Genomic DNA, 16,465 nt, shown 5'->3' with positions numbered 1-16,465 from the left:
TTATTATTATTATTATTATTATTATTATTATTATTGTTATTATTATTATTATTATTATTATTATGGATTAGGCCATACAGCCTTCCTTGGAATTGCCATCTGGGGAGGAGACTAGAAATGTTCAGAAATTAGACAACATTAAACAGGTGTCTTGAAATTTCCCACAACTTTCTTTTGCCATCTACAACAATTGTGGTCTTGGTTATAATTTTGATCTGAGGAACATCACCTCACCTCTCCCAAACCTTATCTTTTTTTACTGAGGCTCAAGTATTTAAAGCCACTGACAACAATCTTTATTATGTTCCCCTCTAATTTCCTTTTTCTTATTTATGTACATGTCAGTATAATTTGATCATGGCTTTGAATCATCAGAATTTTACATCATCTGGTTGAGGCTTCATTGTTGCACAGGTTATTTTTATTATTTATTTTTAGGACAATGATGCTGAGAAAGAATCTCAACACTCAACTTATGAACACATCAGCAAATCAGAGGACCACTTTGATGCCCATATGGTAGATGCTGGCACACAGGAGCAGGCTAAGGAGGCTCCAGCACCTGCAGACAGACAGGAGGAGGAGATGGCAGATGAAGATATGTTAGATACTCCAATGGAGGTAACCTTTACTGTTTGCTGTTTCTGATATTTCTGATAACTATAGAATTATAACTGTCTAGGCATGATTATGTCTCAGCAACTGCTCTTGTTGACTGTGTAAGTACCTTGAGAAATCTACTGAATAGCATTATACTTACAATTCATTGAAAGTCATCATCTGTATCTTATTTCAAGATTAACAGGAAAATAATTGTTCACTTAAAATCATAAATGAAATGAGGGATTAAAAGTGGGAAACAATGGATATTGGTGCTGTGGTATAGATCCACAATATCTGGTAAAGTTTGATAAATCTTAAAAATTGCAAACTTTTTTTATAATGAAGTAATGATGATTTATAGAGAAAGTTGCAAAGATTTTATAATTAAATGCTTTAGATCAGGTTAACTGAATAAAACCTTAAGAGTTTTGAGTGTGTTGCACCACTATCATTGCTCTCTCCCTCCACCATATATGCCATAGCCTAACACAGCAACTCACTCCTGCTGCATTGTAGCTATTTATAATCATAAAATCCAACACAGTCTTCAGAGTTAATAGGGCTGAATGGGACAGTATGAGCATATTGCTATTATTAGTTGCATAGCCTTCCTTTTGTTTTGTTAATAAACTGATTTGCAAGCTGTGGCAAGTCACATGCTACAATAACCACTCACTTGGATTACAAAAACATATTTTAAATGACTGTATATGCTCATCATATTAAAAGAGCAGTTAACTTGAAAAGTGAATAAAGATTTAATTAACTTGGTGAGTTAGAAGGTGACTATTCAAGCCATATTTTGTGCTCCAAGCAAATGAATATTGTTGCTTGCAACAGTGGCATTACAATACTATATTAGCACAAGGCCATCTACTTTGCCATTTCAAATGTATCTGCTCATAATCTGAAAAGTTAGGTAACTTTTTAGTTTATAATGACAAATTTATATTATTTATTTTTTTTTTTATTTATTTTATTTTTTTTATGTAGGAAGGATACTGGCCAAGGGCAACAAAAATCTAATAAAAAAAATGCCCACTGAAATGCCAGTCCCTAAAAGGGTCAAAGCAGTGGTCAAAAATTGGTGGATAAGTGTCTTGAAACCTCCCTCTTGAAGGAATTCAAGTCATAGGAAGGTGGAAATACAGAAGCAGGCAAGGAGTTCCAGAGTTTACCAGAGAAAGCGATGAATGATTGAGAATACTGGTTAACTCTTGCGTTAGAGAGGTGGACAGAATAGGAGTGAGAGAAAGAAGAAAGTCTTGTGCAGCGAGGCCGCGGAAGGAGGGGAGGCATGCAGTTAGCAAGATCAGAAGAGCAGTTAGCATGAAAATAGCGGTAGAAGACAGCTAGAGATGCAACATTGCGGCGGTGAGAGAGAGGCTGAAGACAGTCAGTTAGAGGAGAGGAGTTGATGAGACGAAAAGCTTTTGATTCCACCCTGTCTAGAACAGCAGTATGAGTGGAACCCCCCCAGACATGTGAAGCATACTCCATACATGGACGGATAAGGCCCTTGTACAGAGTTAGCAGCTGGGGGGGTGAGAAAAACTGGCGGAGACATCTCAGAACACCTAACTTCATAGAAGCTGTTTTAGCTAGAGATGAGATGTGAAGTTTCCAGTTCAGATTATAAGTAAAGGACAGACCGAGGATGTTCAGTGTAGAAGAGGGGGACAGTTGAGTGTCATTGAAGAAGAGGGGATAGTTGTCTGGAAGATTGTGTCGAGTTGATAGATGGAGGAATTGAGTTTTTGAGGCATTGAACAATACCAAGTTTGCTCTGCCCCAATCAGAAATTTTAGAAAGATCAGAAGTCAGGCGTTCTGTGGCTTCCCTGCGTGATATGTTTACCTCCTGAAGGGTTGGACGTCTATGAAAAGACGTGGAAAAGTGCAGGGTGGTATCATCAGCATAGGAGTGGATAGGACAAGAAGTTTGGTTTAGAAGATCATTAATGAATAATAAGAAGAGAGTGGGTGACAGGAAAGAACCCTGAGGAACACCACTGTTAATAGATTTAGGAGAAGAACAGTGACCGTCTACCACAGCAGCAATAGAACGGTCAGAAAGGAAACTTGAGATGAAGTTACAGAGAGAAGGATAGAAGCCGTAGGAGGGTAGTTTGGAAATCAAAGCTTTGTGCCAGACTCTATCAAAGGCTTTTGATATGTCCAAGGCAACAGCAAAAGTTTCACCAAAGTCTCTAAAAGAGGATGACCAAGACTCAGTAAGGAAAGCCAGAAGATCACCAGTAGAGCGGCCTTGACGGAACCCATACTGGCGATCAGATAGAAGGTTGTGAAGTGATAGATGTTTAAGAATCTTCCTGTTGAGGATAGATTCAAAAACTTTAGATAAGCAGGAAATTAAAGCAATAGGACGGTAGTTTGAGGGATTAGAGCGGTCACCCTTTTTAGGAACAGGTTGAATGTAGGCAAACTTCCAGCAAGAAGGAAAGGTAGATGTTGACAGACAGAGCTGAAAGAGTTTGACTAGGCAAGGTGCAAGCACGGAGGCACAGTTTCGGAGAACAATAGGAGGGACCCCATCTGGTCCATAAGCCTTCTGAGGGTTTAGGCCAGCGAGGGCATGGAAAACATCATTACGAAGAATTTTAATACGAGGCATGAAGTAGTCAGAGGGTGGAGGAGAGGGAGGAACAAGCCCAGAATCGTCCAAGGTAGAGTTTTTAGCAAAGGTTTGAGCAAAGAGTTCAGCTTTAGAAATAGATGTGATAGCAGTGGTGCCATCTGGTTGAAGTAGAGGAGGGAAAGAAGAAGAAGCAAAGTTATTGGAGATATTTTTGGCTAGATGCCAGAAATCACGAGGGGAGTTAGATCTTGAAAGGTTTTGACATTTTCTGTTAATGAAGGAGTTTTTGGCTAGTTGGAGAACAGACTTGGCATGGTTCCGGGCAGAAATATAAAGTGCATGAGATTCTGGTGAAGGAAGGCTTAAGTACCTTTTGTGGGCCACCTCTCTATCATGTATAGCACGAGAACAAGCTGTGTTAAACCAAGGTTTAGAAGGTTTAGGACGAGAAAAAGAGTGAGGAATGTACGCCTCCATGCCAGACACTATCACCTCTGTTATGCGCTCAGCACACAAAGACGGGTCTCTGACACGGAAGCAGTAGTCATTCCAAGGAAAATCAGCAAAATACCGCCTCAGGTCCCCCCAACTAGCAGAGGCAAAACGCCAGAGGCACCTTCGCTTAGGGGGATCCTGAGGAGGGATTGGAGTGATAGGACAAGATAAAGATATGAGATTGTGATCGGAGGAGCCCAACGGAGAAGAAAGGGTGACAGCATAAGCAGAAGGATTAGAGGTCAGGAAAAGGTCAAGAATGTTGGGCGTATCTCCAAGACGGTCAGGAATACGAGTAGGGTGTTGCACCAATTGCTCTAGGTCATGGAGGATAGCAAAGTTGTAGGCTAGTTCACCAGGATGGTCAGTGAAGGGAGAGCAAAGCCAAAGCTGGTGGTGAACATTGAAGTCTCCAAGAATGGAGATCTCTGCAAAAGGGAAGAGGGTCAGAATGTGCTCCACTTTGGAAGTTAAGTAGTCAAAGAATTTCTTATAGTCAGAGGAGTTAGGAGAGAGGGATACAGCACAGATAAATTTAGTATGAGAATGACTCTGTAGTCGTAGCCAGATGGTGGAAAACTCGGAAGATTCAAGAGCGTGGGCACGAGAGCAGGTTAAGTCATTGCGCACATAAACGCAGCATCCAGCTTTGGATCGAAAATGAGGATAGAGAAAGTAGGAGGGAACAGAAAAGGGGCTACTGTCAGTTGCCTCAGACACCTGAGTTTCAGTGAGGAAAAGAAGATGAGGTTTAGAAGAGGAGAGGTGGTGTTCTACAGATTGAAAATTAGATCTTAGACCGCGAATGTTGCAGAAGTTAATGAAGAAAAAGTTGAGGGGGGTGTCAAGACACTTAGGGTCGTCGACGGAAAGGCAGTCCGACCTGGGGACATTTATGGTCCCCTCCCCAGATGGTCCCCTCCCCAGATGGTCCCCTCCCCAGATGATACAATGATACAATGAAACATTAGTTTCTGGTCATTGTTGTTACTATGGTGTCAGATGTGAGGTTTGATGTGCAGACCCTATCTATGGAAAAACTGCATGGTTTTCAAGATATTCAGTATTCAGAATTTATGATAAAAGTAAAATTTAGACCTCTATTTGATAGTGAAGGGAAATGAAAAAAAAAAAAAAAAAAAAAAATTGTTGGTGTTGTTTCTGTTGCTTTCTGTTTTGTTGAACCCATTCCCATTGGAGGAACTATCTATACATAAATGTTTTGAAAATGGGATATAAACATTTAGTCTCATGACTACTTTAGGTTGTAGCATGGTCTTTTTATAAAAGGTTCCTTTCTACCAGCAAAATTATTCACATACTCGTAAGTTGCTATTTGACATCTCATGCCAGCTCAAACCCCTGGAAACCAGTGGAGAATGCTGAATGCCTCTCAGTGACAGTCACTGCCTGTCCTTTGCTGATGGTTGATATGCATTTTTAGAATTTCTCTATTCCTATTAGTCTATTATGTCAAGGATCAAGAGACATCTTAAGTTGGAAAATATAACAGCTTTGGTAGTGGAGGATATAAGCTAAATGATGATTTTGTGGATGACTTTGATGATTCTGACTCATCTACCATCAGTAGAGTGATTCCTAACCATCCTATACCTATATGGATGTATATTAAAACTAGTTTATGGTATATATATATATATATATATATATATATATATATATATATATATATATATATATATATATATATATATATAGATCCAATAGTTTAGTCAATTTTGTGGCAGAGTCTATATGAGTAGCTGGCTGCAACAAGGGGCCAAGCCCCAACCACCTTGAAATGGAGTTAATAATGTATTCTGTTCGATGATTTCCCCTACATCTTAGAAATAACATTGATATGATCATATCTCTATTGTGTGTGCAGCTAACATTCATTAATCATAGTACTGTATACCTCATCAATCATGCTATCACCATCACTATCTCATTCAGTAAATACGTGATGTTTCAAGAGGCAGCTGTTGATAATGATGGCTAATTTTTAACGCAAGACATTAGTGTACACTATTGTAACCCCCAAAAATTAGTGTTACATACATGAAAGTTTCTATAAATGACAATAAAAAACTTCATTGCTGGCAACACGCAAGTTTTCTCTATCAAGATGTGCCACACCAGCCAGCCCAAACTGTTGTACGGCATTGCTAATGCCAATATCATTACATTTTGTGTCAAGTTATTATAGTTAGCTATGTTATTAAGGTACAATTATTACTTATCTATTGCCGAGAGAGAGAGAGAGAGAGAGAGAGAGAGAGAGAGAGAGAGAGAGAGAGAGAGAGAGAGAGAAAGTGCACCATCACAAGATGTTAGTTTGGCTGTTTGGCAACACAGCATATTACCATGGTGATAGTGCATTCTCTCTCTCTCTCTCTCTCTCTCTCTCTCTCTCTCTCTCTCTCTCTCTCTCTCTCTCTCTCTCTCTCTCTCTCTCTCATGTGATCTTGAATAGGGAAGGCAAATCACTTCAAAATCTTTTTAAGAGTAGAAGATAAAAATGTTGAGAATGAACAACAGATCCTCACTATAAAATTTCTCACTGTCCTAAGACGGTTTACAGTGAGGAGAGAGAGAGAGAGAGAGAGAGAGAGAGAGAGAGAGAGAGAGAGAGAGAGAGAGAGAGAGAGAGAGAGAGAGAGAGAGATGAATGAGGAAGAAAAAGTAGTAGAAATTATTGTATGTCTGTCAGCACTGTCCATCCCTTCTCCTAGAGAGAGTGGTGCTGAGACAGTGCAACTGAGCCAATGGGAAGCACTGAAATTATTGTCATGGGGTATCCAAGTCTGTTCTTAATGAATTATTAAGAGATGCTGCATGTTAATAGATTTTTTCTTCAAAAGTTTACTGGGCCATGTGAAAGTTTCAAAATCTGAAAATGTTTCCTGCTTAACACACTATTATTCATCATTTTATAACTTCAGTTATTCAACATAATGAAATCAGATCTATATCACATAAAAGCCAAGAAAATGTAGTCTATAATGAGATATAATACATTTGCATATACTCTGTCTAGGTCATACTAGACAGGTAAAGTAAACCAATGGTGAATGACTAATGCACACAGTGTGCCTACCTTTAAGTGCAATTTACTCATTTGTTTACTTTTGACACATGATCTATTGTCACAGCCAGCTACTTATATATAGATGTCAATATGGAGTGCCCATGTGTGGGAAAACAATATAGATACATGTATCAATGTATGGACCAAACTTAGCATACTCTAGATTTAGACATACATCTGCCTGGTGCTGAGAAGGGGTTAAAGGTCAGTGGCTGGACTTCATGCCTTTTTGAGCCTTAAAACTACAGGAAATTTTGAGTCTCGTGCTTTTTTTTTTACATTATACCTTATAGATTTTTGTCTTTAATTTACCTCTTAAAGAGATATTTTCATCTAGAACAAATGTTTTGAACAGGTTGAGGAAGAAGAGCTAGGAGAAGCTGGAGAAGAGAAGAAGGCCACCAGCCAGGAAGGCAAAAATGAAGAACAAAGGGAGCAGCGTCAGGGCAAGCAGGACCCACAAGCCGAGGGAGAGGCACAAATAGTTACAGAAGGAGAGACAGTGCTGGAAAATATCATCCAGCGTCCACCAGAGACCTACTTCCATACTTTGATGCCAGACCAAGGTGACTTTCCTCACTTTATCATCAGGAAGCTTTTTTTTTATACTCTCTTGAGTATTAGGAAAATTAAATAGTATATGTAATATGATTCAAGTTGGTCTGTAAAAAAAAAAAAAAAAAAAAAAAAAAACATGACCTATGAATTTTCTTGTAACAGTTGAGAAAATTTAGGAGGGGATTTCCCTGCCTCTGCCCCTTTTTTGCCAGGGCAGCTAATTGTAGTACACATACTGTGTGTATATATATATATATATATATATATATATATATATATATATATATATATATATATATATATATATATATATATATATATATATATATATATATATATATATATATATATATATATATATATATATACACACACACACACACACACACACACACATTGTTATGACCATGGATTCCTGCCCCTTTTACAGCTGTCTCAAACTGGGCTAGCTTCCCACAAGTCACCACCTATGTGACTTGGTGCAGGGCTAAATATAGGTTACAAAGTCCTCTTTTGAGTCTTGCACCCTTTACACAGATGGTCATAACACCAGGTTACACAAATGAGGTCATCAGCCTGTTTCACCCACCTACAGCAAGGGAATATTATAACACCAACAGATCATCCCCCCCACCCCACCTCCCACCCCCTTGCTAAGAAAGAATCATCAGCTATGTTCTAGAAAGGGACAATCACAACAAGCAACAAACACATAAGGATTATAACATACTACAGAATACTGCCTTCATGAATGACAAGACAATATCCACTCACTTTTCATAGAACACTATCTCCCTCTGCTTTGCAATATTATAATCAAGTTCCCAGAAGACAAGCCCTGTTCCCCGTCCAAGAACAACACTCTAAGAGAGCACTAGATCACAGTAGTATGTAACAAAACAACATATACACAGACAAGTTGCCCACAAACACAAATAGAAAGGTTGTCAACTGCTCACTGCACCAGGCTTACACACACACAGCCAAGGGGTCACATCACAAGTATATCAACTGTATTACAAATAACTACTCTCATAGTCAGGTTAATGGAGACACCTAAACACTACACATATAAGCAGGGGTATATTGTGGTAAATTATTCAAATACCCCTTAAAGCAACTGGCCTGTCTAGCTGTATTCCTCCCAGTCTTCTCGCATTAGCACTGCCTTGAATGCATATCTATCTCTTGTAAAAGTACAGACTGTGACTGAGTTGTGAGAACATGCCATCCTTAGTCATCACAGGAGTGTGAGTCATGTGAGAGAGGAGGGGGGAAGAATGAGGGCTCCCCACCCTCCCTGCTCACCCCCACACTCAAACTGCTAGCAGGCACAACAAAATTATTATCTCTTGAAAATTCTGGTGACTGACCTATGGGGCCTGGATATATTCTGATTATTGTGTGAGCAAGGGGGACTCGTCAATTAAATACTGGGTGAGACTTGAACTGAAGGGACAACTAGAAGTAGGGTAAACAGAATGGGGAAGAAGGATGATTAGATACAAGATGATTTTACAGTAAACTCAGAGCCACATGGCCACCCAGTCATCATACATCTGGCATTTGTGCTCTTTGCTCTTGCTTTCTCTTCCCTTTCTCTCCTTTCTTCTTTCTCCTCTTCTTCATACTCTCACTTCTTCCTTATGCCCCACATAACAATATATATATATATATATATATATATATATATATATATATATATATATATATATATATATATATATATATATATATATATATATATATATTATTTGTGGCACCACAGACCACTAGATCTTCAAACCATCATTCTACCAACTTGAGTCTTGCCACTGAAGCTACATTACGGTCCATAGCTTGAGCACTCTCGCCTCCCTTGCTAACCAATTGGTGATGGAGAGAGGTGAGCTGCTGGTGCGTACCACCAGACCAGGCAGAATTCACTTTACAGCCAGCATGACCACACCCCTTCTCTTCCACATACATTTGAATTGTATTGTCTCTGCTACTGAGTAAACTGCTCCACTTTTGTCATCGTTTACTTACTAAGAATCACTACAGTGGTGACCCTGGAAAATCCAAAACGACTTCTTTTGGATTTCACCATGTCTACCAAAGACAGCAAAGATCAACAGAATGCAGTATCACTCAAGCTACTCACTTTCTGGATTTCACAACCTCAGGTGTGGTTCGAACAGGTTAAAGCCCAGTTCCACGTACGCCAAATCACTGCTGACACTACCAAATATTACTATGTGGTCAGTGCACTGGATCAGGAAACAGCTGGGCACGTCATCGACTTCCTCCGCCACCCTCCTGCTGACGGCAATTATAAAGGAATCAAGAAGCTCCTTACCAGTACCTTCAGCCTAAGCAAGCGTGCAAGGGCAAAAAACTTTTGCACATGGATGGCCTCATGGCCTCGGCAACCGCAAACCACCCATACTAATGAACGAGATGCTTGCCCTGATGGATGGACATATGCCATGTTTCCTATTCTTTCTGGAGCAGATGTCTGACGACATCTGCCTAATCCTTGCGGATGACAAATTCACCCATCCCCGTCAGTTGGTGGTGGGAGCAGATGTGCTGTGGCAGGCCAAACAGCAGGACGAAACCTTCATTACCAACATCACAGCCGTGACCCAACATTCTGTGCTACAGTCGGCGCGAAAAAAATGTCCCCACCTGCTAACAATAACAATAATAACACAACAACATTAACAATTCTACCATTCTTTACCTTATCATTTTTTAGGGATAATAAAACACTAATATTACTGTCATATGTGCACATTAGTATTTTGTCATCTCTCCTTTTACATTCAGAACGGCATTTATGCGACTTGGCATACTGTCAGATAATTTTTTGAAATAATCCAAGTCAGTTTCATCCCACAGCACACGAAGTTTTTCCGTTATAGCGCCGACAGTGTTCACTGAGAGTTTGCCAATTTTTCTTTTTAGTTCATTCCACAAGTTTTCTATTGGATTTAAGTCTGGACTGTGCCCTGGCCACTCAATTAACGAAACATTGTTCTCTGTAAGCCACTCCATCACACGCTTTGCCCGATGGCATGGAGCACCGTCCTGGAGGAAATGAGCGTTCTCGTGGGATTCATAAAATGGGAGCATGTGATCTGTCAGCACGTTCATATACAGCGCAGCATTCATGTTCATGTTTTTGTCTAAAAAGTACAAGCCCCCACTACCTTTCTTACCACTGAAGCAACCCCACACCATCACACCTGCTGGAAACTTAACCGTCTTTACCGTGTACTTGCTGTCAAAACGATTCGCACCCACAGGACGTCGCACGGTTCTCTGTCCTTTTGAAATAGTTTTGAAGGCAGATTCATCACTGAACACAACTTTTCGCCAGTCTGCTGAAGTCCAGTGCTTGTAGCGTCCGCAGAAATCAAGCCGCTGTTTTCTCATTTTTTCGGTGAGGAGAGGTTTGTGAGCTGCCCGACGACACGGTAGCTTGAAATCTTTCTGTAGCCGCTGTTGAAGTGTTCTCACTGCCACATCTCCCAGCACATCTCTATGCATTCCTTTTAATTCCTTGGCGGTGATGAAAGGGTTCTTCAGCACCTCACGTCGCAACAGCATGTCCGTCCTCTGGCCTGTCTTTCGTTTCCTCCCCGACCCCTGCTTTCTCTTTTGAATAACACCGCCGTGGGCACTGGTTGCTTTGATGACATTACGGACACACTTCGCTGATCTTCTTGTCCTTCTTGCCACTTCTCTTTTGCTGAGGCCTTCGCGAAATAGAGCCAGTATAGCACCTTTCTCCTCCATTCTTAGCTTGGCAGGCCCCATTCTGAAGCAAAGGGTGACCGATATCACGAGGAGAGGCGAGCGATATGTGAGGAAACGGGAGCAGAAGCGGGAAGTACCTCTCCGTGACAGGAGGGAGTAAACACCCTCCCTCACACACTGCCTGGCGGTTACTGAATCTCGTTAATCTGTCACATTATTAAATTGAAAGCATGGAGATGCCAGATGTTCATTATTGGCCGTGACAAGTGTTTTCGTGTCCGCTGGTGGCTAAATAAACCTAAATAAACAAGAACGTAATGTTGTGTTGTTAAAACTTAATGATACAGCAGGTGGGGACATTTTTTTCGCGCCGACTGTAACCACCAGTACTCATCCTGATGGAACAACATTGAAGTTGCTGGCTAATACCCATGAGAACTGGTCTTACTATCACCAACATTGGTGCTCCGAAGCCTGCTGATGCCATCCACCCTGCATGCACCTGGGCAGCCGGCCGTCGGTAATAGCTACTGCTGCCGGACGTGAACATTGACTCCTCAATGTCAACAATTGCCACTCTGGGCGCCGTTTCCCCGTTGATTCAGGGGCAGAGATTAGTGTTTTGCCTGGCTTTAGCAAAGACACTCAGTGTAGGAAGAGAGGTCCATTCTTGGCAGCAGCCAACAGAAGCAACATCAAGACATACGGCACATGCACCATCCACCTAAATTTCAACAACTGTCATTTCAAGTGGACATTTACCATCGCTGATGTCTCACAATCACTGCTTGGTGCAGATTTCCTCCATGCACACTCTTTGCTTGTCGACATGAAAGGACGTTGCATTGTTGATTCAACAACATTTGAATCGGTTAACCTTTGCCATGCCCTGTTACCAGCGCATCATCTTGACTCTGTGTCTTGTTCAAACAGTGTGTATGCCAAGATACTACTGGACTATCTGGATATCGTCAAGCCACAGTTCCATTTAGCAGTACCAAAGCATGGTGTAATGCACCACATTACCACCACGGGTCCACCTCTACATGCACGGGCACACAGGCTTCCTCCTGACAAGCTCTCACAAGCTAAGGAGGAGTTCAGAAAAATGGAGGAAATGGGTATTGTGCATCACTCAGATAGCCCATGGGCATCCCCACTGCACATGGTTTGAAAATCAACTGGGGGCTGGAGGCCTTGTGGGGACTACCACTATCTGAATGATATCACTACAGCAGACTGGTACCCAGTGCCCCACATTCAAGACTTCATGGTGAATATTGACAGTGCCAAGATATTTTTTGAAGATTGTCTTGGTATGAGGCTATCACCAGATTCCAGTTCATTCTGATGACATCCCCAAAACTCCCATAATCACCCTGCTTGGTCTTTTTGAGTTCTTATGCATGCCTTTTAGCCTCAGGAATGCTGTCCATGCATTCCATGCCTAGATTTTGCGTTTATCTGCCTGGATGACATCCTAGTCGTGAGTCGTACATGCCAAGAACACTATACTCACTTCAGACAGTTTTTCCAGAGGTTAAGTGAACATGACCTGGCCATCAATCTGGCTAAGTGCCAGTTTGGCCTCTCCCCCATCAGTTTTCTTGGCCATTGCATTGACCAACACGGGGCCGTTCCACTTCCAACCAAAGTTGATGCTATTCACAAGTTCCCGAAACCCACTACTATGAAAGGATTCCAGGAATTTATTGGCATTGTAACTTTATACCACCACTTCATACCAGCAGCAACTAAGATCGTGGAACTGCTTTTCCAGCTCCTCACTAGCAAGTCTAGAAAGCTCATATGGACCAATGCTGCTTCCATCACTTTCGAGAACACCAAGGCAGGATTGGCTAATTCAACAATGATGGTTCATCCGCAAGCCGATGCACCAACCACTCTCGTGATCGACACGTCAGAAACAGTGGTGGGAGGAGTTCTGGAACAACTTGTTAATGGTGAATGGTGACCTCTAGCCTTTTCATTTGCCACCTATGACCCCTGGAATGGAAATACAGGGCTTTCAACCGGGAACTTCACACTCTAGCAATTCGATACTTTCACTACTTCCTCGAGGGCAGGGAGTTCACAGCTTTTACTGCCCATAAGCCACTCACATTTGTTTTTACCAAGGTGTCTTATCCTTGGTCAGCCAGCAGGCAGCAACGACACCTTGCCTATATTTCAGAATATACTACACACATTCAACACATCTCAGGGAAGAGTAATAAGGTCACAGATGCACTTTCATGCTCCATCAACTCCATCAACACCTTGGAACCAGGCATCGACTACACAGCTCTGGCAGCAAGTTAACAGGTGGAGGAAGAGATAGTCGCCTGTCGTACTGCCATCTCTGGCCTGGTGTTGGAAGATGTACGTTTCGGTCCTTCAAACTCTACTCTCCTCTGTGATGGACACCCAAGACCAATCATCCCTGCTTGCTGGTGACGCCACATCTTCAACACCGTGTATGGCCTTGCTCATCCTTTCATCCAGGCCATGAAGATACTGATTGCAGCCAAATTCATATGGCATGGGCTATGTAGGGATGTTGATAACTGGTCAAGAGCTTGCACCCCTTGTCAAACTTCAAAGATCCATTGCCACACCAAAGCACCACTGAAGAGGTTCACTGCCCTATTGATGCTTTGATCACATCTACATGGACATCGTCGGGCCTCTCCCACAGTCCAGAGGGGTAACTCACCTTCTCACCATTGTTGACAGGTTTACAAGATGGCCTGAAGCAATCCCACTCTTAGATTCTTCCACCACAACTTGTGCATGCGCCTTAGTCATCAACTAGATCGCCCTCTTTGGCATACCAGCTCATATCCTCTGACAGAGGCACACAGTTTACCTCTGGATTGTGGTTGGCAATGGCACAATTGCTAGGGGTAAGCTTGTGTTTGAATTATCATGATTTTCTATAACCATGCCATCTGGAGGGAAAATAGAAAAGACAGCCAGCGAGTGACCTTGATGCAATGCTCTCTCTCTCTCTCTCTCTCTCTCTCTCTCTCTCTCTCTCTCTCTCTCTCTCTCTCAAGATGGGCCATCTTGTGTGAGAGTGTCGCTCATTATATAGATAGATAGATAGAGGATATTTCTATCACCTTATCAGTTAGCCTTTTCCTAAGCTGATTAAAAAAAAAACAACAGAAACAATAATGACTTTTATAAAGGCATCCATATGGCTGTTGACATGCATCATTGGGGACTTTGCTGGTGATATATTACTTGTTTCCTTATCTTTTTTGAAGGGTTGATATTTCAATATTGTCATTGTTTTCTATTGATATTTTTGAAAGTCAGTATAAAAATTGCATATGCTCATGTTGGTCAGTATGGGTTGTGTGGTCTGTACCATTTATCTAGTTTCTCATGTACATAAGCAAAGGAAATACTGCAAAATAAAAACAGACCTTCATTCATCAGAAAAAAAAAAAAAGTTAAATCTCTGCAGAAAACTAAGTCAGTGTCAGTCTACCTATCTGTATATCAGGCCTGCAATCCCATTCAAAGTGGCCTAAAAAAAGCACCACACACCCTTACATCATCATTTTCACTCTTAACCCTGTCAACCCTGGGTGGAAAGGGGCTGAGAATACTACCACTGTATTCCCTTGTCACAGGAGGCAGCTAAAAGGGACGGAGTGAGGGGGCTAAGGTCCCCCTTTTCTGTTGATTTAGTAAGGGAAAGAAAACTGTCTTATATTAACTAATGACTACTGTGAAATATAATAATAATTTCTGGTTTAAACAAGAAAACCTGTACCTATCACAGTTCTTTATGATGATTTCTTATGATAAAAACTGAATCTTTCATCATTGCCAGCCAATTACTTCTCACATGATGGAAAATCAAGTGCTGTTAACACTTAATTTTTCACATTTCTATATAATATGCACATCAGTCTGTTTATATGATAGAAGTGTTGGCTGACATGATTGTCTCTTTCGTAATATAAATTCAACTTAACTGTTTTTGTTTGAATTTCAGATGAAGAAAAAGATAAACCAGTTGCCAAATTTGATGAAGATGTTGAGAAGACCAGACGGCAAATAGAAGTTGTGAGCACTCATGATGAATGTGAAGGGTCATCTTGGGCAAGGCAGGAGGCTCAAGTGGCTTCAGTGGCAATGCAGTTGTGTGAACAGCTTCGCCTAATTCTGGAACCTACACAGGCAGCCAGGCTGCAGGGTGATTATAGAACAGGGAAACGGCTAAACATGAGGAAAGTGATTCCATACATTGCATCGCAGTTTCGCAAAGATAAAATATGGCTCAGAAGAACACAACCAAGTAAGAGGACATATCAAATTCTGGTGGCAGTAGATGATTCTGAGTCCATGATGGAAGCTCGGGCAGGAAGCCTGGCAGTGGAAAGTGTTGCCCTAGTTACTCGTGCTCTTACCTTGCTGGAGGTGGGTCAGCTAGGAGTTATTAGTTTTGGGGCCACTACAAAAATTTTGCATCCTCTTGATCAGCCATTTAATGAAACTTCAGGAAATAGAATTCTCACCAACTTAAAATTTGACCAGAAAGTAACTAACTTTAGTAGAATGTTAGAGGATAGTGTGGCCATCCTCAGTGGTTCCCGCATCACTGGAAGCCATGGTCACCCAGACACAGCCCAGCTACTGCTCATCCTGAGTGATGGCCAAACTCAGACCAGAATGGAAACAGTCAAGGCAGCTGTAAGAGCTGCCCGAGCTGCCAGAATATTTATTGTCTTTCTGGTCTTGGATGCTAAGGATAATAGGTATTCCTTCTATGATACATTAATATATGAAGGAGGAGTGATGAAGTCTATAGTGGAGTCCTTCCCCTTCCCATTTTTCTTAGTAGTAAGGGACATAGACACACTTCCTGATGCTTTGGCCACAGCTCTTAGGCAGTGGTTTGAATTGGTGACAGCTGATGCAGCTCACTGATGAAATTCCATTTATGATTAATGTTATTTGCACATTTGTACATTATTGTATTAGAGTAATTATTTATGACCAATTTTGATTTGTATTGTAAAAACAGTTCATATAAAGCAAGTTTGTATGCAGTATATGTTTTTAATAAACTGATGTTGTAATGATTAGTGTTCTTAGCATAAAATAATGAGAGATCAAGAATTCCATTTCCCTGTTAGGTAGGTTTTTATTAAGTTATTCAAGGGTAAAAAGATATCACCAACAGAGTTTAGGTTCCCATATTTTCTGTGATACTTTGCTGGTGAGGAGATGATCTGCATCAAAGTGAATTGCACCTACTGATGGTGTTTTAAAAACACATTCTGACTGGACATGCCAAAGACACCACCCTTAAAAAAAGTTGAGCATGACTCTAGTCTTGTACATTTGTTCTGAGTT

General features: G+C 41.2%; 1 protein-coding gene across 1 annotated transcript in view; it reads left to right on the top strand.

Annotated features, from left to right (window-relative positions):
• LOC135102037 (midasin-like) overlaps positions 1 to 16,188 on the top strand; it is a 58,560-nt gene extending 42,372 nt beyond the window's left edge. Inside the window, 3 exon segments of the mRNA XM_064006683.1 lie at positions 439 to 621; positions 7,143 to 7,353; positions 15,102 to 16,188. Of these exon segments, the coding sequence (XP_063862753.1) occupies positions 439 to 621; positions 7,143 to 7,353; positions 15,102 to 16,036 (1,329 nt within the window). The 3' untranslated portion in view covers positions 16,037 to 16,188.
• Positions 16,189 to 16,465: the final 277 nt, after the last annotated feature.

This window comes from Scylla paramamosain, chromosome 7 (genome assembly GCF_035594125.1).
Source record: "Scylla paramamosain isolate STU-SP2022 chromosome 7, ASM3559412v1, whole genome shotgun sequence".
In the NCBI taxonomy this organism is placed as follows: domain Eukaryota; kingdom Metazoa; phylum Arthropoda; class Malacostraca; order Decapoda; family Portunidae; genus Scylla; species Scylla paramamosain.
Note: the sequence above shows the minus strand (reverse complement) of the source record. Positions and strands in the feature narration are given on the sequence as shown.